Source organism: Globicephala melas, chromosome 6 (assembly GCF_963455315.2).
Source record: "Globicephala melas chromosome 6, mGloMel1.2, whole genome shotgun sequence".
Classification (NCBI taxonomy): Eukaryota; Metazoa; Chordata; class Mammalia; order Artiodactyla; family Delphinidae; genus Globicephala; species Globicephala melas.
This window is the reverse complement of record NC_083319.1, coordinates 19923633-19946869: the sequence shown is the minus strand read 5'-3', so window position 1 is coordinate 19946869 and position 23237 is coordinate 19923633. Positions and strand designations below refer to the sequence as shown.

The 23237-nt window shown below is 56.3% G+C and overlaps 1 protein-coding gene across 4 annotated transcripts in view; it reads right to left on the bottom strand.

Annotated features, from left to right (window-relative positions):
- Positions 1 to 550: 550 nt before the first annotated feature.
- WHRN (whirlin) overlaps positions 551 to 23237 on the bottom strand; it is an 88591-nt gene continuing 65904 nt past the window's right edge. Inside the window, exons 4-13 of one of the 4 annotated variants that reach the window (XM_030858904.3) lie at positions 22868 to 23070; positions 21746 to 21782; positions 20368 to 20580; positions 19362 to 19571; positions 16541 to 16573; positions 6189 to 6260; positions 4417 to 4954; positions 2362 to 2543; positions 1720 to 1842; positions 551 to 1432 (exon numbers count right to left, since the gene is read on the bottom strand). In XM_030858904.3, coding sequence (XP_030714764.2) covers positions 1250 to 1432; positions 1720 to 1842; positions 2362 to 2543; positions 4417 to 4954; positions 6189 to 6260; positions 16541 to 16573; positions 19362 to 19571; positions 20368 to 20580; positions 21746 to 21782; positions 22868 to 23070 — 1794 coding nt within the window. In that variant the 3' untranslated portion in view covers positions 551 to 1249. The remainder of the gene's footprint in view (positions 1433 to 1719; positions 1843 to 2361; positions 2544 to 4416; positions 4955 to 6188; positions 6261 to 16540; positions 16574 to 19361; positions 19572 to 20367; positions 20581 to 21745; positions 21783 to 22867; positions 23071 to 23237) is intronic. The other 3 variants (XM_060300571.2, XM_030858905.3, XM_030858906.3) reach the window with 3 other exon arrangements.

Sequence of the window (23237 nt, the reverse complement as noted above, 5' to 3'; positions counted from 1 at the left end):
TGTCCCCCGTGGGATCAGGCTGCCACTGTCCTCCCAGGACTTTGCCTGTAATCACATCCTGCTTGGCTTCCTTTCCTTCCCTTCTGAGTCCCCCATTGCTATACTGGACTCTCCACCACACTTCCTTAATGAATCACCTGCACACACATCACCATCTCAGTCAGTTTCTGGGACCCGCCCTGAGATAGGCCACCTCTCCGTGTTTTAAAACATTCATGCACATGGTGCATTCTGCCTCATAACATAAATGTGCACTTAAGATATTACTATGGAAGTTTCAGGGGTACAGCGTTACAGTTGAACAACTACATATACCTGTGCGTTTTGAGCTAAAAATACCTGTAAATCACCTTCAAGGACGGTGTTCCAAGGCTGTGGCTGTGGCTCCAGCGCCCCTGCGTACCCGCTGTGTGACCCAGATTGAGCCGGGGGGGGGGGCGGGGAAAATGTGATATTCTGGGTGACTCCATCTGTCCTACCATCCCCCCTCCACGTCAAGCACTCAAAACGCCAGCCACACAGGCAGGGCACATAGCACGCTGGGTCCTAATCTTGTTCAGATCTCTTTATTGAAAAATTAAAGTCATAAGCTCTGTATATAAATACACTGACGACGCTGGTCACCTGCAAGGCCTCTGGGATAGGCTAGGGGTGTGGTGGGAAGCTGGGGTCCCGGGGTACCCAGGGGTGTGGGATGGAAATAAATAATAAATACTATGGAGAATGAGGAGCTAGGAGGAACGGGGTGTGAATGGGGGGTGCTCGATACTTATTTGTGGCACTGAAGGTCCTGCAAGATGCTGCCCTGGCTGGGGGCTGTGTCTACGAATTCTCACGTCACTTCACTCCAGACAAAAGCTCGGGCATCTGGGGATGGGCCAGGTCCTAGCTGGCCGGGGAGCAGCAGGGCCTCCACGCAACCCAGAGTTCCAGGCCCTGGGAGGCCTCAGGTGAAGACACAGGCGCTCTGCCCTTCCCCTTAGTTTCTTCCCTTCCTGAGGTCTCATGCTTATACTGAGTGCTTACTGTGTACTGGGCATTGCACCAGACCCCGACCTGACCTTCTCTTTGCCTTGCCCAGCTGTTTTTTCCCGGTTCTGGTCCAGTGGGCCAGGAAGGAGTGGAGGGATGTCTTCCTGCTACCCTGGCCATGCAGCCCCGGCCCCTGAAGGAGCTCAGTAGTGCCAGGAGGGAGGAAGGACCAGGGCCAGGGGCTGGGCAGTGGTGGGAGGCCCTCGGGCCTTGGCCCCTAGAGCATCACATTGAACTCGGTGACCAGGAAGTCGATGTAGTCACGCTCCTTGCTCTTGAAGGCCTCTGCGATGATGCGCGCGGCCTCGCGGTGCTCCTTGCCCCGAAGCGTCACCCCGTTCACTTCCAGGATCACGTGGCCCACCTTGAGCTGCCCGCAGTTGTGGGCTGAGCCGCCTCGCTGCAGGAGTGAGACACAGGGCATGAGCACATGGGGTGCCTGAGGGCTAGGCCAGCCTGGCCTTGACCACCCACCAGGGTAGGCCTGCCACCGCCAACCAGGTAGCCACAATCTGGTGTCCGCTGCCCTGATTAGGAAAACTGTGGCTCAGCGAGAGCAAAGGCGGTATGAGCCTGGGTCTGCCCTTGGGTGCTGGGGCATCTCTGGGCATGGCAAACCCCTGGGATGCTGAGAGGGGGACCTTCAGGGGTAGGGAGACGCGGTCGGGCAGGTCCGTGGAGACGTACCTGAATCGTGACGATCCTAGGCAGGGGCTGGCGGGTGTTGGCGCCGCCCTCGATGGCGATGCCCAGGGTGGCTGCACTTTTCTTCACGCGGACCAGGGTGGAGGTGGGCTCCAGGAGTCCGGGCTGAAGGTGTGAGAAAGGAAACCAGTGACAGGCCTCCTGGGTGGACAGGCCTGGCCTGGGGGCTGCACCAGCCGTGACAGGCCTCTGGGTCAGCAGGGTGCAGACTCCAGCCCTGTGTCGGGAGCCTGCAGTGTGCTAGCACTAAGCACAGCACTTGGGGTTCTCAGCTCTCTAATTCTGAGGCTCGGGAGCTTAAGGGGCTGGCCCAAGGCTGCCTGGGGGTGACCCCAGGACCTGAACGCAGCCTGACTGCCTCACCACCACATCGTGTCAGAACTGAGCTTGAAGGTCCTTGAGACCCACCTTGAGCACTTGGCTTGTCTGTGTCAGTGGCCAAGGGAGGGCCTTCAGACTCTGAATACAGCCGTCTTTCCAGACACCCACACCCCCCCTCCAGTGACGGGGGGCTCACTACCTCCCCTGTGGTTACTAGTCAAGTTGAACCCTGCTCAGGACGTCCTGTTCTTCACCTGGGGCCGGCCTCCCCCTCCCCCTCTGCACCCCCGGCTCCTCGCTCACCGGTTTGGCGGCCCCCTCGGTGGTCCTCTCGTTCCGAGGCGTCTCCTTGCTACTCCTACTCTTGGTGGACACCACCTGTCTGCCTCGGCCCGGGGCGCTGGCTTCTGCCTCGCCGGCGTCCACGCCACTGTCCTCGCTCAGGGTCTGCCCGCTGTCCGAGAGCTGGGAGAGTGTGGAGGCTGCTGGGAGTGGGGACAGGAGGAGAGGCGTGGTTTACAGCTGGGCTGGTGAGGGCTTCCTGGAGGAGCTGAGCGGCAGGCTGGAAGGCTGGGGATTCTCTGGGGAGAGACTCCCTGCCACCCTCCCACCTACTGAGACCTGCCCTTCCAACTGGGCCTGGCCCCAAAGCCACCACTTCCAGGATGTCCGCTTTGACTGCCCCTGGCATAATGATTAAAACAGAGCTTAGGAGGCAAACCCAGCCCACAGATACGGGCTTTGTTTTGCTTTATTTTGTTTTATTTCTTTTAACTCTCACAGTGTTGTCAATTTTTAATGAAGGGCCAACACATTCGAATTAGGAGATTTCACACAAAAATTAAATTCCAGGCTTCTCGGGAAAAAAAAACGAAGGTCTGCCATGCTTGGTCTGTGCCCCTGCTGACCCCACCTGGCCTGGGCTGAGTGATGGGCACACGCCCTCTGGTTTAACAGTCAAACTGAAGCCGCTTCACTATGTGTGTAACGGCTTGGCCCCTGAGATTGAGACACTCTGGAGTCTGGCAGGTGGGGTTTGAATCCTCTCTGACCAGCTGTGCAATCCTGGGCGACTTACACAGCCTCTCTGAGCCTCCATGTTCTTGTTCTAACCCAGGAGCAGCGATGCCTATCCCATGGGGTTATCATAAAGACTAACAGACACGATGTGTTGGGTGAAGCAGCTAGATTGCCTGGCTCCACAATTACATTGTGTCTCAGTTTCTTCATCTGTAAAATGGGGATAATAACAGTCCAGCCTCACAGAGCTGTTGGGAGGATTAGATGAGTTACTAATATCGGCAGGGTCCCTAGAACAGTGTTTCTGGCACACACAGAGTGCTGTACACCTGTTAGCTTTATTATCATGTGTGTCCGGCTCAGTGCCAGGTCTAGAGTGATCCATCTATGATAGCTCAGGTTTCTCTCACCGCATCCTGCCTGCTCTTCCCTTAGCTGCCTTCCGTCAGTGAGCTACTGAATGCAGGGACCCCGCATTCTGCATCCTAGTCTGCCCGCTGCTTGCATACAGCAGGTGCTCAGTAAACGTCCCCTGACCTGGCTGGCCACCTTCCCTGGCCAAGGCTGCCCCGCGCATCACCTTCGCCACAAGATGGCAGCAGAATCCAACAAAACGTACCCAACTCACTAGGAGGGAGGGGGTCCAGGGCCTGCGGAGGGCTCAGCCCTACCGAGTGGAAAGCCAGCTCTGCCATTCCTGCCACCTCCCCAGCTGGACAACCTCTGGAAGCTCAGGGCATGCGGCCTCGGGCTGGCCTCCCAGGTGTCTGGAAGGTCGAGCCCGCACTCTGACCCTGCAGCCCCACGTCAGGAGACCTCCAGGGGTCCAGAGACTGCAATTTCAATGCCCACCTGTCCCCCAGCACCTGCTCTGTGCCTGGCACTGGGGGACAGAGATCACAGAAGCCACCCCTGCCCTGCACAGGCTCAGTCTTCTTGGGGAGACTTGTAGGTGAGTGCAGGATGACCAGGTCTGGGGCCCCTGGAGGAGGAGCCCGACCCTCACAGCCACCTGGCAGGACTGTCACCGTTATCTCCAGTCCCCATGGGAAAGCATGGCAGCCGGTCCACAGTCACACAGCCAGTAACGGCAGAGCGGGGACTCACATTCCCGCCTCTGCCTCCGAAGCCCCTCAGTGTGGGCTTGGGCTCGGGACCCTGTTCCCTGGCCCCCCTGACCCTGAGGGGGCAGGCCTGGGCTCGAAGGCCCCTCACTGGGCGAGCATCTGGTCCCACCTTGGCTGTGCTGATGGGCAGGTCAACGTAGGGGCGACAGGGAGCCCCTAAGATGACACAGCAGCACCCTGAGCCCAGCCCGCCAGGGTCTGCGGTACTCACTGCGTGTCTGGGGCAGCGCCCTCACTTCATTCACGTCGGGCTCGCTGTCTGGGCGGTGCACCTCCACCATGACAAAGTGCTGGTTCGTGCCCGTCTGGTCTGGGTGGCCGGAGGGGGAGGGTGGTGGAAGGCTGCCCCCCGCCAGCGTGGCCTCTGCAGGGGGGCTTTTCAGGTGCGGGGGTGACTGGACCCGCGGGAAGGGGCCAATGGGGTGCTGGTTGACCAGGGCCAGATGGGCGTCCAGCGGCCTCTTGGAGCCGGGGTTGGCCGGGGAGATGGAGGCGTAGATGGGGGAGGAGGGCGAGTCCTGTGTTGAGGAGGCCTCTGGGGTGGGGGAGGTGCCCGCCGGCGGGCTGCGGTTCCGCGGAGCAGAGAAGACGATGCCCGCGTGGGAAGACACGGAGGAAGGCGGCTGGAGGTCCTCTCTGCCCGGCTTCCTCGTCTGGGTGATCAGGTGGTCGTGGCCTTGGGGCAAAGGTGATGGGGGAGGCGGTGGCTTGTAGCTAGGCAGTCCCTTGGAGGTGGACTTGACATCATCCTGCCAAAAGACCCAACAGGAGTAGGAGTCAGAGCCCATCGTGCCTGTTAGCGGGGAGACCTGAGCGCCCCAGTGCACCAGGCCCTGGCTGCAATTCCGTCCCTGCTCTATCAGCTCTTGGCCACGCTGCTCTGAATAATGCAACACCCGAGTGGAAAACTTCTCCCTGCATCTCAGCAGCTGATAAGCATCGGGATCTTGGCGGGAGTCTCTGGGGATGGCATCATTACCTTTGGGAACTGAAGTTCTTGGCATTAGCCAGGGCTTGTCACAGGGCACGGGACTTAATTAGACGCAGGATGCAGAGATGGAAAACAAAAAAGGCCTTTCTTTGGCTTTTCTTTTTAAGGGATTATCATAGCTTCTGGAGACAGGAGGTGTGACAGGACTGATGGGAGAGAGTGGGTAGAAGGTGGACAGACATGGGCTGGGGTGCTGTGTGGCCCTGGGCAAGACACAGCACCTCTCTGAGTGCACCTCTGGGCAATGGGGAAAACTGCACCTACCCAGCAGAGTCGTGGCGGGGGTGAGGAGCAGAGTGTGTAATGCATTAGCAAGGGGCCTGTGACCCGGCAGGTGCTTGGTGAGTGGCAGATCCTGTCATCACTATGCCCCCCTCCCTATGCCAGCATCCAAAACTGGCACAGCTCTGATGGCCTTGTGGGCACTGTTCCAAATTCTTTACTTAGTTTAATTAATTTACTCCTTGCCACAAACTTATGGGGTAGTACACTATTATTACCCCCATTTTTACAGATGGGAAAACCGAGGCACAGAGAAGTTAAGAAACTTGCCCAAAGTCACACAGTCAGTGGCAGAGGGTGGCATTTGAGCCCAGGCAGTCTGGCTCCAAAGCCCAGGACATTCAAGAGTTATGTGGGTCAGATCACAAGGCAACGCTACCCAGACTGCTGATGCGCGCGTGTGGGCATGAGGTCACGTTTAATTCCCTTTTCCAGTGCAATCACAGGGCCTCCTTGAGGAGCTCTCGCCACACACTTCATGCTTCAGTACTTGCTATGACAACGTTCAGATAACACATCAAAAGTTAACACCAACTCGGCAAATAGTCAAACAGCCCGACAGCCCTGCCTAAAACCCCCGGAACTAGCTGAGAGCTCACAGCTGAGGGCCTCTGTCTCCTCCCTGTGGCTCTCACCAGGGAGCCAGCCCCCAGGGTCTCAGGCAGACCCGGGAGGGCAAAACACAATGAAAGGGCCAGAGAGGGTCTTACCAGGGAAACGTCTGAGAGGGTGTTCATATTGCCCTGGACGGCCTCCCCAGTCTCCTCCAGGTCCAGAGTGTTCTAGAACAGAGAAGAAAGCCATGTGAGCAAATACAAACTGAGAGGGAAAAACCACTTTGCTCTCTAGGACACCAAACCTACGTGCCCTGAGACACCTTTGTGCTGTGGTTTAAGTTCCTCCTGACCTGCCCCACTCCGTGGGAATTTACTTTACACATTAAAATCAATGTCGATTTCATTTGAAAATCAATTTCAAGGATGTCTGTTTCTTGGAGACTTTCCAAGCCTCTCCTGAACTACCTGCGGATGCTGTGGCTGGCTCTGGCCTCGACTGGGATTTCCTGTAGCTCAGCCTGTGCTCAACACTCTCAACGCCTCCAAAACCCAAGGGTTCTCTCTCCACTGCTCCCCGTCAGGATCCCAGGGAGGTGTGAAAGTGGCAAGATGCAGATGAGAGGCGGATGGGGAAAGTCTCTCTTTTAATGGTTTTGTGCTGTGGGGGAAGGGGGAGAGGGTTACGGTTTCAATGGAGCTTATTTTGCAAAGATGCTCATTTCTTCCTTTCCTGCCTCACCGGAAGCCTAACACTCCCTCAGGTGACACTGAGCTTCCATCTCCAGCTACCCCGGGACGCCCAGCAGTGCTCCTCTCTAAGCTGGGCTCCTGAGGCCTCAGCAGAGCCACTTCTCTCCACCTCACCAGGCCCAGGATGGCAAGGAGCCTCCACGACCATCACCCAGCTCAACTCTCAAGTTCAGCGACTGATACTGAGCAGTCTCAGTGCTCCAGACCGAGGGCCTGGGGACACAGAGGACGTGAGACACCGCCCCTGCCTTCAATAGCTTAGAGAGAGTGGAGTGGACGCAAATAAGCAAGGAGGAGATTGCACAGGGTGAGGAGGGGTCATCCGGGAAGGCTTCCTGAAGGAGCGAGCACGGCTTAAAGCTGGGCAAAGGAAGGAATGATGGGTGTTTCAGAGGGAGGGGTGTGCATTAAGCAGGAAGGATAGAGGATGGTCGAGAATCTTCGGGTGGTTCCACATGAGTTAAGAGCTGCTTAGACCTAAGCCTGAGGGCAGTGGGTCACCATGGAGATGTGGTCAGGTTTGCCTCCTAAGAAGATCCCCTTTGCTCACTTCCTCTCCAGCCACGCTAGAGCCATGCAGGCATGTCAGGGCCTTTACATTTTACACTGGCTGTTCCTTCTGTCTGGAACATGCTTCCCCAGGACTACCCACAAGGCGTGATCTGTTTGCTCACCTCCTTCAAGACCTTACTCAAATATCACCTCCTCAAAAAGGTCCACGCTGACAACCCCCACTAAAATCACAACCCCCACCCCTGCCCTGCTTTATTTTCCTCCTTTGCACTGATCACTATTCTTCACCCAGCAGCCAGGATGTAATCTTGAAAGGTAAATCAGACAGTGTCTCTCCCCAGCACATAATCCCTCCAGGGTCTTTCCATTTTACGCAGAGGAAATTCCAAACTCTGCCTTCACTGTGCCCTTTCTTGCTACTCTTCCAACAGGATGGGATGGTTCCTGCCTCAGGGCCTTTGCACTCACTGCTCTGCCTGCACTACACTCCTGGCTCACCTTCTCACTTTATTTAGTTCTGACCTTAGTGAGGCCTTCCCTGACCAGCCCTGGTTTCAAACAGCGCCCCTCTCCAACCCCCCCATACCACCTCTGTCTAACCCTTGACGCTGCTTCGTTTTTCTGTGTAAGATTTATCACCACCTGATCGGATACTATTGATTTGCTTATGTTTGTCTCCCCCCCTAGGATAACTCCTCAAAGGCAGGACTTGTGACTACCTAGTCCCTACTCTATCCTCAGTGTTCAGGATAGTGGCTGCTTGGTAAATATTTACTAAGCAAATTAATTAATCCGCGAATCAATCAGTGGGTGAATGAATTAATCAGTGACCCTGGCTGTCACAGGGAGGAGGCCCGAGCAGGCAAAGAATTGAGCAAGGTGGCTACGGTAGGTCACGGAGAGCAGTAACGGTGGCTTGAATGAGGGTGAAGGCAGCAGGTGGGTGGGAGGAGCCCCCTGACCCCATACCCCTAGGGCAGAGGCTACCAAGTCACTCCACACTGACCCCCATCTCAAATGAGCCTCCTGAAGCCTTGAACATTCTGGGTGGGCACAGGGCACGTGGTCAGCCATGGGAATCCACCAACCTACAAGATGCCCCGCCCACCCGGCCCTGAGCCTTTCTCACCCAGGGCTCCTCATCTGGTCCTGTGAAGCCTCCGGGACAACGTCAGGCCAGAAAAACTGCCTTGTTTTATCAACAAAGCTGAGGCTTACGTGCAAACCTCAGCTTCCTGACCTCTCCCGCTCTCTCCAGCACTGTCTCCCGCGCACCACCTCACGGGAAGACGCCCCGACAGCTTTGGTGATGCAAGGATGGGGGGATCCTTGAGGAGGGGAGGCTGCCCTTTCACACACTGATTAGTGGTTCTGGCTTTTCGGAGGTCGCACCCAGCTCTGCTACTCACAGGTGAGTGACGCTGGGCAAACCACTGAACTGCTCTGTGCCTCAGTTTCCTCATCTTTAACATGGGTAAACGGCAGTTCCTCCCTCATGGAGTTGACGCATTAACACCTGAGAGATGCTCAGAACAGAGCCTGGCGCAGTATGAGAGGGGAGCTTATCAGAAGCCTGGAATCTTGCAAATCTGCCCTGGGAACCAAATGGCTACACGACGTGCCCTGGCCCATGTCAGCACTCCGATGGAAAGAAACAGTAATCCTTTCACATACCGCCCCCCTCCTCCAAAAGCGTAATGAGTCCAGTGCTCCCAGGAAACGGTCCAGCTGGGCGACACAGACCACCTAGGATGAAGGTGAATGGCGAGGCAGGTTACGTGCAGTGACTTCCCAAGACTCGGCAGTTACTGCCTTGGCCTCAGCAGGAGGCCCCAAGGGGGTCATGGACCTGGAAGGTGCCTACACCGAAGACAAGAGGGGCTCCCATCACCTCAAATGTAGCCACTGCCACCTGCCCCCAAATTCACCTTGTAGGCTCCCTGGGGGCTTACACGGCAGCCCACGGTTGGACAGAAGCCATGGGATTCTGTCCTGTTCTGGCACATCAGGAGCTTTGAATAGTCATTTAGTTGATCAACAAGCATTGATCAGGCAGCCTTGACTTATGAGGAAAGCTCATGGGGGTAGAAGGTGAGCAGGCCACTGTGTCCCCAACACCCAGCAGAGGGCCAGGCATGAAGGAGCTGCCCACAAACTCTCGTTCGGGATCACTGATGGGGCTGGTGTTGTAATAGGGCCCACGGGAGGGGGCAAGGAAGGGTCCCGATCCTGGCAACTCAGGCATGTTTTGCCGAGCGCTACAGGGAGGGCGTCACTTTCTCTCAGAGAGAAGGACATCGGAGAACTCCAAACTGTGGAGGGCCTACTGCAGGCCAGACCCCTGCTGGATGTTTTCCTTACGTGATCTCATTGATTCTCCCAACGACCCTGCAAGGCAGGCACTCCGACTGTCCCCGCTCACGTCTTTTACACTTAAGCTCAGAGAAGGCAGTGACTTGTCCAAGGCCACAGGGCCATTCTACAGCAGATCAGTTTTCTAACCCATGTCAGGGTGACCCCAAAGCCCGTCAAAGGGCCCCAGGAGGACCCTCTCTGAAACGAGAGAAAGCAGCCATCGCTGGCCCCTGGCCTCAGTCATTCCCTGCTGTTAGCAGCATCCTGGAGCCAAGATGGAAGGAGGGATGGAGAGGTGGGAGGGTGAGGGTGGATCAGGGACAGACATCCGGCCCTGGGAGGAAGGCCTGAAGTGGAGCAAACGGCAGACGGGCTGGAGCCCAGCCCTGCCAGACTCCATCTGCTGAATCCAGACGCTCAGGAGCCCCGAGTCCCCGAGCCATGTTCCTCGTGCATCTGAAATAGCTGCAGACAGCAGGCTAAGAACCCGGGGGATGCGTCAGCAGAAACGCTTCTGGAACAGCCTTCGAGAGGAGGATCAAGGTCGGAGCTCACGAAGGAGCCCGTGCGTCCTGGCCTCCTCCCCACTCCCCTCAGCCCCAGCTGCTTGGGCTGCCCTCCTCCCGCACCCACTGAGGCCAGAGACTAGCTAAGGGTGTAAACCTGGTGGCTCAATTAATCCTGCCGGGTGGGACCCTTCATCAATTCTACAGCTGAGGTGACTGAGGCTCAGAGAGGGGAAGCCACCTGCCCAAGGTCACACAGCAAGGACGGAGCAGGAAGCTGAACCCTATTCAAGGTCTGAGTCTGTTATCCAGACTACTTCCCATGAGAGCCAGGATGCCCTCAAGACCTGCTGCCCTTGCTCCCCCGTCTCCTTCCTCCTCAAATCTGTGGCGGTTCAGAAAATCCCCTTCCTTTCAAAGAGAACTCCTTTTCATCTGAGTTTGCCCAGTCAGGGCTCAGATACCCCAGGGTCTGGTTTGAGGGAACTGTGGGGAGAAAATGAAATGAAATCATAAGGGGCAATCACCTGTGCTTGCCTCTGCCACATGGACTCGTGATCCTGGAAAGGGAGGCCCGTGCGTGGCCCGGGTGCCACCTCAGCAAAATGAGGCCCTCCCTCCCCTCTTTCTCTCCCTTCTCTCCCCTCCCCTCTCTACAGCCCAGTTCCAGGGTTCCTCTGCCCCCACCCTCTCATTACAATGGGAGGGCTCTTACATAAAGGTGCTATTTTCAGCTCTTCATTCTTCTTGCTTCTTTACTCTGATGTCTGGACTACAGGCTCCCCCCACCTCCACCCCAGAATGCACCAGTGGCCTGAGGCTGGGAGTGCCCTCCCCTTTCTGTCAATGGGCAAACTGAGGCACAGAGTCATAAAGGCTTCTGGAAGGTCGGCAGTGGAGGCTGCTGAGAGGAAGAGGACAGCGGGAGAGACAGAAACTAGAGAGGGAGGAGTGAGAATAAGAGGGAAAAAGAGAAGGGAGAAGCCTGGGGAGAAAAGACCAAGAAGAGGAGAGCAAGGGGAGAGAGAGGAAGGGAACTTGAGAGAACAGCAAGAGGCGGTACCCTCTCCAGAGCTGGGGAAGAGGAGCTTGTCGCAGCCGGTAGAGCCAGAAAGTCCTGGTGTTCCTGGGGGGCAGGGGGCTGCCCAGAGTGAAGGGGACAGGTCTGGGGGTCCAAAAGGATCAAGTGGCTAGACCCCAGGGTGATGGCCGTGCTGGTGGAGACAGATCATGCTGTCCCAGCCTCTCCGAGCCGGGGCTCGGGTGGAAGTCTGGAAGCTGGAGGGGAGGACAAAGGATAGGACAGCGAGAGAAACAATCCTCAACACAGAGGGCTGGAACCTGCACTCGCTGGCGAGGCTGAGGCCATGGGAACTGGCACTGGGCCTTTTAGCAGCTTGTCCACTCCTGCTACCACGTTTGGCCACCAAACCACAGAAGCAGAAAAGCCCCCGGGAAGATGGTGCACAGAGCCCTCCCGAGAGGCAGGTGTGACTGCCTTGTCCCAGCACAGCCCGTGCTTCCTTCTGCCTCCATGCATCTCCCTCCCAATGGTCTTAGGAAGAGGACGTCATTCAGTGGACAGAGAGGGTGACCCAGAATCTCCGGGTCAGGGACAGAAGAGCCCGTAGGACAGGCACTGGAAAGCAGGGCTCCAGGAAGGAGGCAGAAGCCGGTGAACCTGGCTGGGGGAGAACCCTGCATCTTTTATTTTCATTAACCTCTAACCGAAATGTAGCATCTCCTTCCCTTATGAACGGAGGCAACACAGCCCAGCAGAATCAGCAGCGCCTGTGACACGGTCACGGATCTTTCGTAGCACGTGGCGGAGGCTGCAAAGTCCCATTTATGCTCATCACGGCCTGACAATTACAGCTGTTACCGACCTGCTGTCAGACCTTGTTACTGGGCGTGATGATAAAGAAGCACACGTTTTACCATTTGTTTCCATATTTGAAAAAGGCATTTCATCATCTGTTTCCTTTGTAATCTGTGAGTTTTAGTTTTAAACATTTAAAACTGTTATCCTGAGAACGGGTCCCAGGACTTTGCCAGCTTGCCAGAAGGGTCCGCGGCACAGAAAAGGTGAAGCCCCCCCACCCTACAGTCCTACGTCAGTGTTTAGTCCAGCTCTCCTAGGTTATAGCCGGGCAAACCTGGGCTCTGAGGGGAGCAGGGGCTGGCCATGTTCCAGCAGGCTCTGACCTCCACGGACCTGGTTCTATTTGGTGGAAACAGCTTCCAGCACTCGCAAGTCCCCACACAGGGAGGAGAATGCTCCTCAAAGCACTGGGAGGAATGGTCCTTATTTCAGACACCGGCTGAGGCGAAGCTGCAGCCACCCTGAGGGTCACTAATGCCTCCGGTGAAACTATGGTTCTATGCTCTCGCACCACCCTCTGACCCACTTATCAAAGTGTGAATTATGGAGATGATTTGATTCGAGGCTGCCGTCCTCACTGCCCTTGCTAAGCTTCGTGAGGGTGGGCGCTGTTGTCTCTTGTTCCTGGCTACCAGTGCCCCGCTCAGAGCCTGCATGCGGGAGGTGCTGAGCGAATGCTTGCCACATAAACAAGGAGCGGCAGAATGACTGAGTAAATAGATGGGCTCCTTCCTGCTCCCCCGCTAGAGAAGAACTTGCCCAGAAGAGGACTCCTAAACTCACCCGGGCTGGACCGGAGGCACATGCAGCAGGTGGGATGTGTACCTCTCATCATTTGCTCCCTGTTTCTGGAAAGAGCTGCCTTGACAGTCAGGGGTCTCTGCAGCTGTAGGCGTCTGACACAGGCCTGAGCGCCTCCGCCCTCCTTTGGCCCCGGATGAAGAGGAAAGGCAAGGAGGCCATGGGGAGGAGGCTGACGCTGCCAAGTGCTGACAGCCACGCCCTGCACCCCCTTCTCACCTTACTGCAGGGGAGACGGCAATGGCCTTTAGAGGCAGGGGCCCCACCTCCAGCACCCTTTAGCAAGCCTGGGGAGCCCCTTTCCAGGTACATGAGAGGCCTAGAGTCAGAACCTCTCAAATCCAGGAGGAAGAGGGCTGTGGGTAAGGCCAGGGCAAGTTCCACTGCCACCCCGACCTCAATAGCATCTGCTCCATGGGTACAAGGCTGGCTTTGGCCTTTCAGCCCCTTTTCCTCTGCAGTGCCCTTTGCCAGCCTTTAGAGTACCAACAGAATCGGCTCCTATATAGTCCACACCTGTAAGTCCACCCCTACTCTCAATCTCCACAACAACCTGTAGACGGGCGGCCTTACCAGCCCACTGTACAGATGCAGAAACTGAGGCACCCAAAGCTTAAGTCGCCCGCCCAAGGTGACACGGCTACTAGTTGGGAGAGCCAGCCCTGGTGTGTGGGATTCCAGAGCTTGTGCACTTAAGCCCCTCCCCCACAGGCCTGCTCACACCAGATGAGGAATTCAAGAAATGTCGGGCAGGCCTTTCTTCTTTCACGCAGCTCTCCTGGCCGACATCTTTATGGGAGGGGAATGATACCGTTTGGAGGCAGCCAAAAATTCCCAGGGCTGACTCTCTATTAGACAAATGGAAAATAAACACAATTTGTTGAAGGGGGAAGGCTGCATCTGATTTCCTTTGATCGATTGTGTCTGGTTTGAGGGAAAATGGCTGCAGAATGAGCCACGTTTAGCCTGGGATTGATAACCGTGCAGCGCGATCCAGGGAATTGGGGTTAAACGGGAACCGGCTCCAGCTGGGGCATCCGTCTGCGGCATGTGGGTCACGAGAGCCAGCCGCCCGCCCGCCTGCCCGTCTGAACGCCAGAGCAGAGGACATTTTCCTACGATGTGGGAGGTAACTGTTCAGGAGGCTGGAACGTTAGAAGATGATCCTGGGTGGCCAGGGAATGAGGTTTCATTTCGGTTTCTGCTTCACATTTCCTTGAACTCTGCTCTGTGCCAAGCCCTGGGCTGGCAGTGGGGACACAGACAGGAGAAAAATGAGGTCCCTGTCTGACCCCACCAGCTTCCCCTGTGTCCTGGGGAAGACACTCAGGCAGAGGTTAAAGCAACATGGCGGACATTTTAATGGAGATGTGAAAAGCACGCGTGCGCCACGCGGGAAGGGATTTTGGCCATGAGCAAGAAATGTTTTTGGTTGTTGTCCATCCAGATTGTGGGGCATGTTTGTTACTCAGCATCCCTGCAGCAAAAGCTCACTAATACATGGTGGTGTTGCAGACCAGTGCCTGGCACTTAGCAGCAAATGAATTAATATTATTTTAAGCTCTCTCTCAGGAGGAATGATGCAGCCCTTGTTCAAATACACAGATAAGCGGTGGGAACACAGGGCTGCCATTCCTTGCCGTGCCTCCCCTGGAATATTTTCCAGAATCTCCTGACAAGAGGACTCTCAGAGTTGGAGGAGACTTGGGGGTCTGCCTGCATCGTACAGATGGGGAGACTGAGGCTGACGGTGAGTGAGGGGCTTTCCTGAGGGTGCACTGCGTGGTGGGCGCAGAGAGGAGGAAGGGTGTGGGCTCCTGACTCCCCGGATGGGCCTGGTGCCCTGCATTCCTGCATAGAGGGGCTTCCAGGAGGAGGTTTCTGTCCTTGGCTCCGCATGCAGGCAGCATGCGGTGTCCAGTCTGAGACCTGCTGTGGGTGTGGAGGGAGGGTGTTCCCAGGAGACACTGAGGCCAGGGCTGACCAGGCAGCAGGAAGAGCTGGCACCTGCAGAGCCCGTCATCACGTCTCTTAGCAGCTCAGGCTGCACGACCCCCCCAGGCCCTTCCTGGGAATGAACCTGTTCTTGGTTCAAACCCATCCCCGTCTGTTCTCAACAATCAGCGGCATCCTGGTGAACTAAGTCAGATCATGGCAGCCCCTGCTCTAACCTGCCAACGGCTCCCATCTCACTCAGACGCGAAGTCAAAGTCCTCAGCACATAATCCACCACTGCCCTTCCCCTTGCTGACTGCTCCAGCCTCATGGCTTCCGGACTTTGCTCAGACACTCCAGACCTGCTCCCACCTTAGCGCCTTTACATTCGCTGTTCCCTCTGCTGGAAACACTCTTCCCCAGCTGCGGGCAGGACCATCTTCCTCACCTTTTTCAGATCTTACGCAGGCGTCACTTCCTGACCATGCCGCCCCCTCCCCAAGTCCGCTTTCCTGTTTCATTTTTCTCCTTAGCACTTTTTACCACGCAACATACCGTGCATTTCAGTAATTTATGCGGTTTAGTCTGTCATTCCTGCTCCACCCTAAATTCCCTAATGCAAAGAATTTCTTTGTATTTCTTTCACCACTGTATTCCCAGCACCTAGAACTGGATATAGCACATAGCAATCACTCCATTGATATTTGGTAACAGAAGGAAGAGAAAGAGGGAGAGAGGAGATGATAGATGATAGATAGATAGATAGATAGATAGATAGATAGATAGATAGATAGATAGATAATGCCTAGCAAGCATCTGGTGAGCTGCTTCAGGGAAGAATCACAACCAGACTGCAGTGTTAACAGCTCCAGCTCAGAGGTAAGCAGGCCTGGGTTTGAATCCACATTCCACTGTTCACTAGCTGAGCAATCCTGAACAAGTCACTTCTCTCTAAGCCTCAGTTTTCTTCTCCGTAAAATGAGGATCATAGCAGTACTTGCCACACCTAGTCACGGGGCGGGTCAAAGAAGATACAGTTGGAAAGCATTATCATAGTGTCCTGGAGATGCTTGACAAATGCCAGCCAATATTATAAAGGCCCAAATTATTAATATGGACCAGGCTCTATGCTGAGCACTAGGGATTTGATGGTAACTCCAGACACAGCTGTTGCCCTCAAGCAGCCCACAGTCAAGGCGGGTAACCAGCCAGTCTTGTACAAATTATTGGAATATAATGACACAAGAGCCATAACAGCAAGAAGCCCAAGGGGCTGAAGGAGCCAGAGGCTCAAAGTCACCCTCCTTGCGAGGATCAGGGAAGTCTGCTTGGAAGAGGTGGCATGTGAGCTAAGGGCTGAAGCACACACAGGAGCTAGCCAGGCCATGTGACATGGGAAGGAGAACACTCCAGACAGACAGATTGTGTGGCATATGTGAAGGCCGAGAGGTCTCTCAACAGCTCCATGGCACAGAAATTATCATCCTCATTTTATAAAACTGAGCTCAGAGAGGTGAAACTACTTCTTGAGGTCACACAGCAAGGAAGTGGCAGAGCTGGATTTGAACAGAGGGCATTCTCACTCCAGAGCCTGAAAAACCTGATGAACTGGCAAACAGGAGAGAGAGTGAGCACCCCGAAGAAGCCCAGCTCCCCACCAGGGCTGGGTGCGGGTGTAAGGAGGTGGGGGGAAGGACCACAGCCCCCTGCCTCTGCCCCAGCTAAGGCACTCCCACAGCCCCCCTTGGCAGGAAGGACAGTACCTCCATCAGGTCTATAAGCCACAGCAGCCGCTCCTGGGGAGGAAGGGTGGGCAAAAGGCAAAAAGAAAAATACATCAAATAAATATTAGGGATGGAGTGGGCACAGCAAACCCCCTTCCCAAACACCCCTCCCCACACACACAAAAAGGCAAAATAAACAAAGAGATTCTCCAAGTCCCTTTTTTCTTTACTTGGGATGCTGTGGGCAAGAATAAAGAAGGGGTGAGGAAACCCCACTGCTACAATCAGCATGGCCTCGTTCTAACTGCCTCCTTGAAGGAAACCAGGGGTTCCTCACTGCTCTGCAGAAATGACACGTGTCCTTAAAAAGGGTCTTCAGGAGATGGTCATGGCCCTGGAGGCAATCCTGGGGCTCTCTAGCAGTTGAGGCTAGGGTCATTATTCCCACTTGGCAGATGGGAAAACTGAGGCTAAGCAAAGGGAAGTGACTTGTCCAAGGTCACACCTGCAACTGAAAGGCAGAGCTGAAGGAGGACCCTGTTCAGAAGCCTCGATCAGAGAAGACCCAGATTTCAGGGAGGCCCAGGCCCCGTGGTGGCAGAGAAGCTCAGCGTCTGCAAACTGGAGCCCTGGGCTGTGCGTGTGGAGAGCACCCAGGGGGGATGAAGTTTGGAGGGGCAGTGGCAGGTCCTCAGCCCAGTGCTTTCCAGAAGCCACCAAGTGCCTGCAAGGCCCCGGATACAGGGTGGTTTTTCCGGCCAGGCTGGGACGGGTCAGGAAGAACAGAGGTTTCCTCTGCCCTCGGGCTGTGGGCAGCACGTCTGGGATGTTACTCATCCTTTACTCCTCCCAACCAGCTGCCCCAACGCGAGGAGGGAGATGGAGCCACTGCAGATGGAGGCAGCCTTTCCACGTTGCCTCTCCTGCCTGTACGATGTTCTCTTAGCACCCACCTCCAAGGGCTCGCCCTGGTCTTGGTTAGCCCTGATCTGACATGCCCGAGCTATCCAGTGGGTCTCAGACTCATGGTTATTCCCACTTCAGAAGCTGGGAGACCCCTTCCATCTGTCCCATGAACTCCCTGCTCAAAATCATCCCGTGGCCTTTCTGAAGTCTGCCTTTCCCAGGGTGCTCCAATCCACAGAGAGGGTCTCTCCGGCAGGGCAGGGTCAACTGCCACAGCTGGGGCTCAGATGGCCAGGGTCAGTGCTCCCCAGGTGCAGGAGAGACCCCCGGGCTGGGACAGGGTCATGGGAGGCCAGTGCTGAGCTGGGGCCGGGACCCCTGCCCAGAGCCCTTCCTGGGTATAATAGTTACCCTGAGGCGTCTTAGTGCTGCAGCCTGGCCTGCCATCAGGGCCTCGGGCTGCCGTGGCCAGGGCCACCCAGGGCCTCAGGTGATTTAACCTAAACCTCTTGCCTCCCAGGTTAGAACACACCCCATCCCACCCACTGGATTTCTCATCCCTGATTCTAAAGGGACCATCCCAGAATTAGAGTCGGCAATCCTCCAAGTTTTAGAGCAGTGACTGATGTGAAGCCAACACATGGACATCATCTCGCCAATCTCTGTGGAGTTGGACCCAGAGAGAAATAAACCCTCGGGCCAGGGCCCCCACAGCCTGAAACCAGCTCATCACCTGTGTGCTACATCAGAGCCAAACATGCAGCCCCAGGCAGGAGGCAGCCTCCTCCCTGCCCCAGAAGTGATCTGCTCATCCTGAAGCATGACATCGCCTCCACTGCAGCTGCGTCCAGAGCCAGGAGGAATATGTGGCAGCTTCCTGGTCGCCCCAGGAAGGACGAGGACTCTTGGGGGATGAAGGTGACTTGGGATGGTAGGGATAGGAGGTAGAGGAGTAGAAGTTTCCCCAGAAACTCAGATCCCCAGAGCTAAAAAAAAAAAAAAAAAAAAGCTATATTGGGAGCTGGAGTCCCCAAGGGAAAGGCGCACATGCTCCAGGGCTGTCTCCTGGTGGCTGCAAGCTCACCTGTGCCCACTTACCACCTGTGTCTGCAGGTGGACGTCACTGCACTCTCAGACCTCCTGCTCCCCCAACAGGACAACGAACACAGTCTAACAGAGATTCCACCCGTAAGAGCTCCCAGTTCAGTGTCTGGGAGTAACGGTGTTTAAGGAACTCGACTTCCCCACTCCCTTTCCGCAGCAGAGAGGTGCTGAATGACCGACAGACAGGCAAGGAGAGGATGGGGCCAAGCCGGCTCTCCTGACCTCCAGCTCCGGCTCTCCCGAAGGCACGGACCTTAATAACTGGCTGTTCCCCATGATGGATAAGAAGGCATTTCCTCTGCCCTTTCCTTGCAAAGGCCTCCCGGGGTTAATCTGCCTCTGAGCATGTTGGGGGCAGAGTGACACCATGAGATGGACCAGATGCTTTTCTAGGGGCTGGCGAGTCTGGGAAAAAGTCAGGCTGGGCTTCGGGGCTCCAGAGAATCAGGAGGGTGTGTCTCAGGGAAGATCCCAGTCACGACCACGACCACGAATGCGCTGTGTGGTCTCTCGTGGCATCCTCGCATGGACTGGCATTATTTTTTCTATTTGTCTCATAACCTGTGTTTTTCACCTTTCTCCCCCAGCCTGCACCCTATCCCCCAGACTCTGGGCGCCTGAGGCAGGGCCACAGCTGCCTTGTTCACCTGCTGGCATGCAGCAGGCCCCCAACCATTAGGAGGTTTTCACAGGTGAAAAGACAGGCTCGGAAAGGCAAGAGCTGGCAAGGGCTCGAATCCCAGCACAGACGCCCAGTGCCGGGATTCGAACCTGGAGGGGTCTCACTCCAAAGCCGTTATCTTAACGCCCCTGCTGGCCAGCATCCGGGGACGGGGCAGGGGCAGCTCACCCTGGCTGAGCTGACAGTGGTGGAGGTGCCGTGGCTGCCCGTGGACGAGCCTGTGTCGCTGCAGGAGACCATGGAGTAGGTGTCCCCGGCCACAGGGCTGGGGGGCTGCCGTGCCTTCATTGACTCGATCTCCCGCCTCAGCACCAGGTGGTCGAAGCGGTCCAGGTCTTGCGGGGAGATGGTACCTCTCACCTCAGACAGGAGCAAGAACTGGAGGCAGGGACAAGGCGGGCACTCAGTGGGGAGCTCCACCAGCAGGTGGGACGGCCCCCTGCCACCCCAAATGACCCGCATGCAAACCTGGCCACTGGCCTCCCCTCCTTCACCCTCGGGGCTCCCCACTGTGCTAGGAGAAAAGTCCAAGCACCTTCGCCTGGAGGCCGGGCCCAGCATCATCTGACCCCTGCCTCCATCTCACCACTTCCTCCCCGGCATCTCAGCCTGCACATACGCCTGCAAGTCCCTGAACAGGAAGCCCCTGGCTGTCCCTTCCCCCTCCTCTCCAAACTGCATTTCCTCTGTTAAGTCTTCCCAAATGTAACCTCCCAGTGGATTTAATCACTTCTTCCTCCATGCAGCTTTTGAACCTCAAACAGACTTCCACTAGAGCAGGGTTCTCAAAGAGGGCAGCATGGCACAGTCACTTGGGGGGCTCGTAAAAATTACTGGTGGCCGGCTCCCATCCACAGAGGTGTGCGGTCAGCCGGCCTGAGGTGGGGCTCGAGCATCGCTCTTTAAGAGCAGTCCAGACGCTCTTAAAGCCGCTGTGTTAGGGCCCCAATCACAGGGGACCTTAACTGACAGTTTCCCCAGGAGTCTGCGGGCTCCCCCAGGGCAGGGTCTGTCTCGGTCACCAGCCTCCGCCTGGGGTTCAGTTTGGGCCTGACTCTTTGTGGGCTCTCAGGAGAGGAGTGGGGGACAGAGGGCGGCAGGGAAGGATGCGGAGACCCTGAGAGCTGAAGCCAGGCACCCCCAGCCCCGCCTTGCCCGAGGAGGTGCGGGTCACCTTGGCATGGGTGTTGAGCAGCTCAAACAGGGCCATGACGAGGGCGTCCACGGACACGCTGCCGCCGCGGTACTCCTCCAGGTAGTAGGCCATGGTGGCATGCTCCCGCGCGCTCAGCAGGTGCCGTGCCTGCGCCTCCAGCAGCACCCGCGTCTGGTTCCCCAGGCTGCTCAGGGTCACCTGGGAGCCGGCCGGCCCCTTGTAAAACCCCAGCTGAAAGACAGCAAGACAGAGGCCTGGGAATTCAGCGCTGCTCTGGAGGCAAATGGCCAGGCCCAGCCAGCAACCCCCCTGCCAAGGGATGGGGTGGGTCCCTCTGAGGTCTCGGCCCGCATGGGAAAGCTGCAGATGTTACCGCTGTGTTCCCAGAGCACGCGGCCTCGTGCAGTTGCAAAGTGCTTTCACGGCTCGTGTAGCACGTTTACATATGTTATCTCATCAGAGCCTTGTCACCATTCAGAGTCGAGCAGTATTATTTTGGTGCCCATTTTACTCTCTAGGTTGAAATATCTTTCTTGGTATGGGGATAATAGTAATTTTATTTCCAAAACATAGCTCAGATCTGCACCCACACACTCCACCCTTCCCGGCACTGCCTCTGCCACCGTCAGCTGTGTCTAAGACGCCATCCGGTCTCCCTCCTTGTCTTTTCTGCCTCTCTCTGTCACCTACACGGAGCTGCTGAGAGGACCTCGTAAAAACACAGATCTCCTCACCTTGCTCCCCTGTTTAAGCCCTTCAGAGGCAACCTATCATTTTAGGTTAGCAGGCAAATCTCTGACACGACCCACTGAGTCCTGTGTGATCTGGCTGTCCCACCAACAAGCCAAGTGTGGCACCTGCCTCAGGGCTGCACATGCAGTGCCCTCTGCCTACGCCATCCCTCTCCTGCTCCTGCCCAGACTTTGATCTCACTAACCTCCACTTCTCGTTCGGTTTACGGCCCAGACACCGTGTCACTACCTCACAGAGTCTTTGCCCTCTCCCTCTGGCCTCTCCCCCAATGTAAACTAGGTGTCTCTGTCATTCTCTCTCATCAGACGCAGCACCTTTCCTGGATGGCACTGAAAGTCTTTTGTGATTAGATACATGTGCAGTTTTGTTTTGTTTTGATGTGTGTCTCCTTCACTGGGGATAACCTCCACCGGGGTGGGGACCTGATCTGTTCCGTTCGTGCCGTTAACCCAGGTGTCCAGGGCGGTACCCAGAACCCGGTGGCACTCACAGACGTGTGTAGGATGGAGGATGGACAGTCAGCGGGCTGACCAAATGAAATGAGATCGTGTCCGTGAGTCTCTCAGCCCCCCTGCCAGGCCCAGAGCTCCCCGCATGGGGAGCTGTGAAGAAGCTGAAGACACCCAGACAGAGAGCAGCCTACCTTGCTGGTCCCCTCTGCTGTGAGATCCCCAGGAAAGCTATGAAGAAAGACAAGCATGTTCAGCCTCATGTCTGAGCGGTTCAAACAGGCACGGGGAAGGGAACGGCTGCTTTGCTGCGGGACGAGCAGAGCTTCGGGAGAACTCTGGCCTGCACTCGCCGGGGCCACTCAAGGGAATATCAACCCCTGGACAGACGGGCAGCTTCTGTCCTCCTGACCGACCATGTGGATGGCATTTCTAAAACCATGCAAGGTGGCATCCTGAGTTGTTTCCAACCCTACAGGGGCCAGGGAGGTAACAAGGAGAGGAGAGACTAGACGGCAACTGCCTCGTGGCCTCAGGGTCAGGCCAACGTTAGGGAGGGTGGGGATGGGGTCAACTGGAGGTGCTGAAGTGCAATGCGCAGGTGCAGCTTGGTTCCCGTCTATTTTCACAAAAAAACGGGGCTCAAGCTGCCAGGATCCCTGATTTTCAAGAAGCAGCCAGAAATCCAGTTTTTTTTCATGGGAAACCAGATGACCTTTTAAATGTTGGTAACTAATTTTTTAAAATGATAATACTGTGCAGGTGAAAGGAAGAGAGGAAGAAGGGAGAAAGAGATGCTCTGGGTGTGTTTGGCTTGGGGGCCACCAGCCAGTCTGAGACTTCTGATGGAAGTCCAAAGGTGACACTTTACATTACTAGCAGCTGCACAGCCACCTGGCAACTGTATCTCACTTTGTGACTCCCAAGGCCCTTTCACCCAAGTGACGCATGGGACCCTCATCCACACACCTGAGACGGGGGCTGGGGTTGTGATTCCCACTCCTCAGACAGAGCAACTGAGGGCCCAAAAGTAAGTTATGTGATTTGCTGGGGGGCAAATAAAGACCGGGAGAGCCGGGTCCTGTGGCTCAGCTTTCCAAGGGAAACCAAGGCCAGGAGGGGACAAGGGATGTGCCCGAGGTCCTGCCCGGCAAACGGAAGGGACCCCGGGGCTGGGACCACAGGCTCTAGGAATCAGCGCAGTCTTCACAGGTCAGGGCATGGTGCATGGCGAAGAGGTGGGAAGGGCTGTTACTGGCTTTCAGAAATGGCCCTGGGGTGCTGGGGCTCAGAGCGAGAGAGCAGGGCAGCCACACCCTGTTGAGTTCGTGGCGGTGTCCCCGATCCGGGAACTGGCAATCCACTTGGTCTTGTCCACGGTGGTTCGGGCACGGGGCAGCCTCCCGACATCCTTCACCGTCAGGATGAGGTGCTGGGATGACTTGAGCAACCTGACCGCTTCGTCGTGCAGGATGTTGAGAAAGCTCTGCCCATTCACCTCCAGAATCTGGTCCCCAACCTGCCAAGACCACAACACAACACAGTCACCTGGGCTGTCTGCAGGACACCGAACGTCAGGGCTTCAGAGCCCCGATCCCAATTCTCCTCCTGGGTAGCCTACCAAGGAGGTCACCGAGCCTCAGAGAGTCTATGCGGGTGCTGGAGGTCATACAGCAGGAGGCTCGA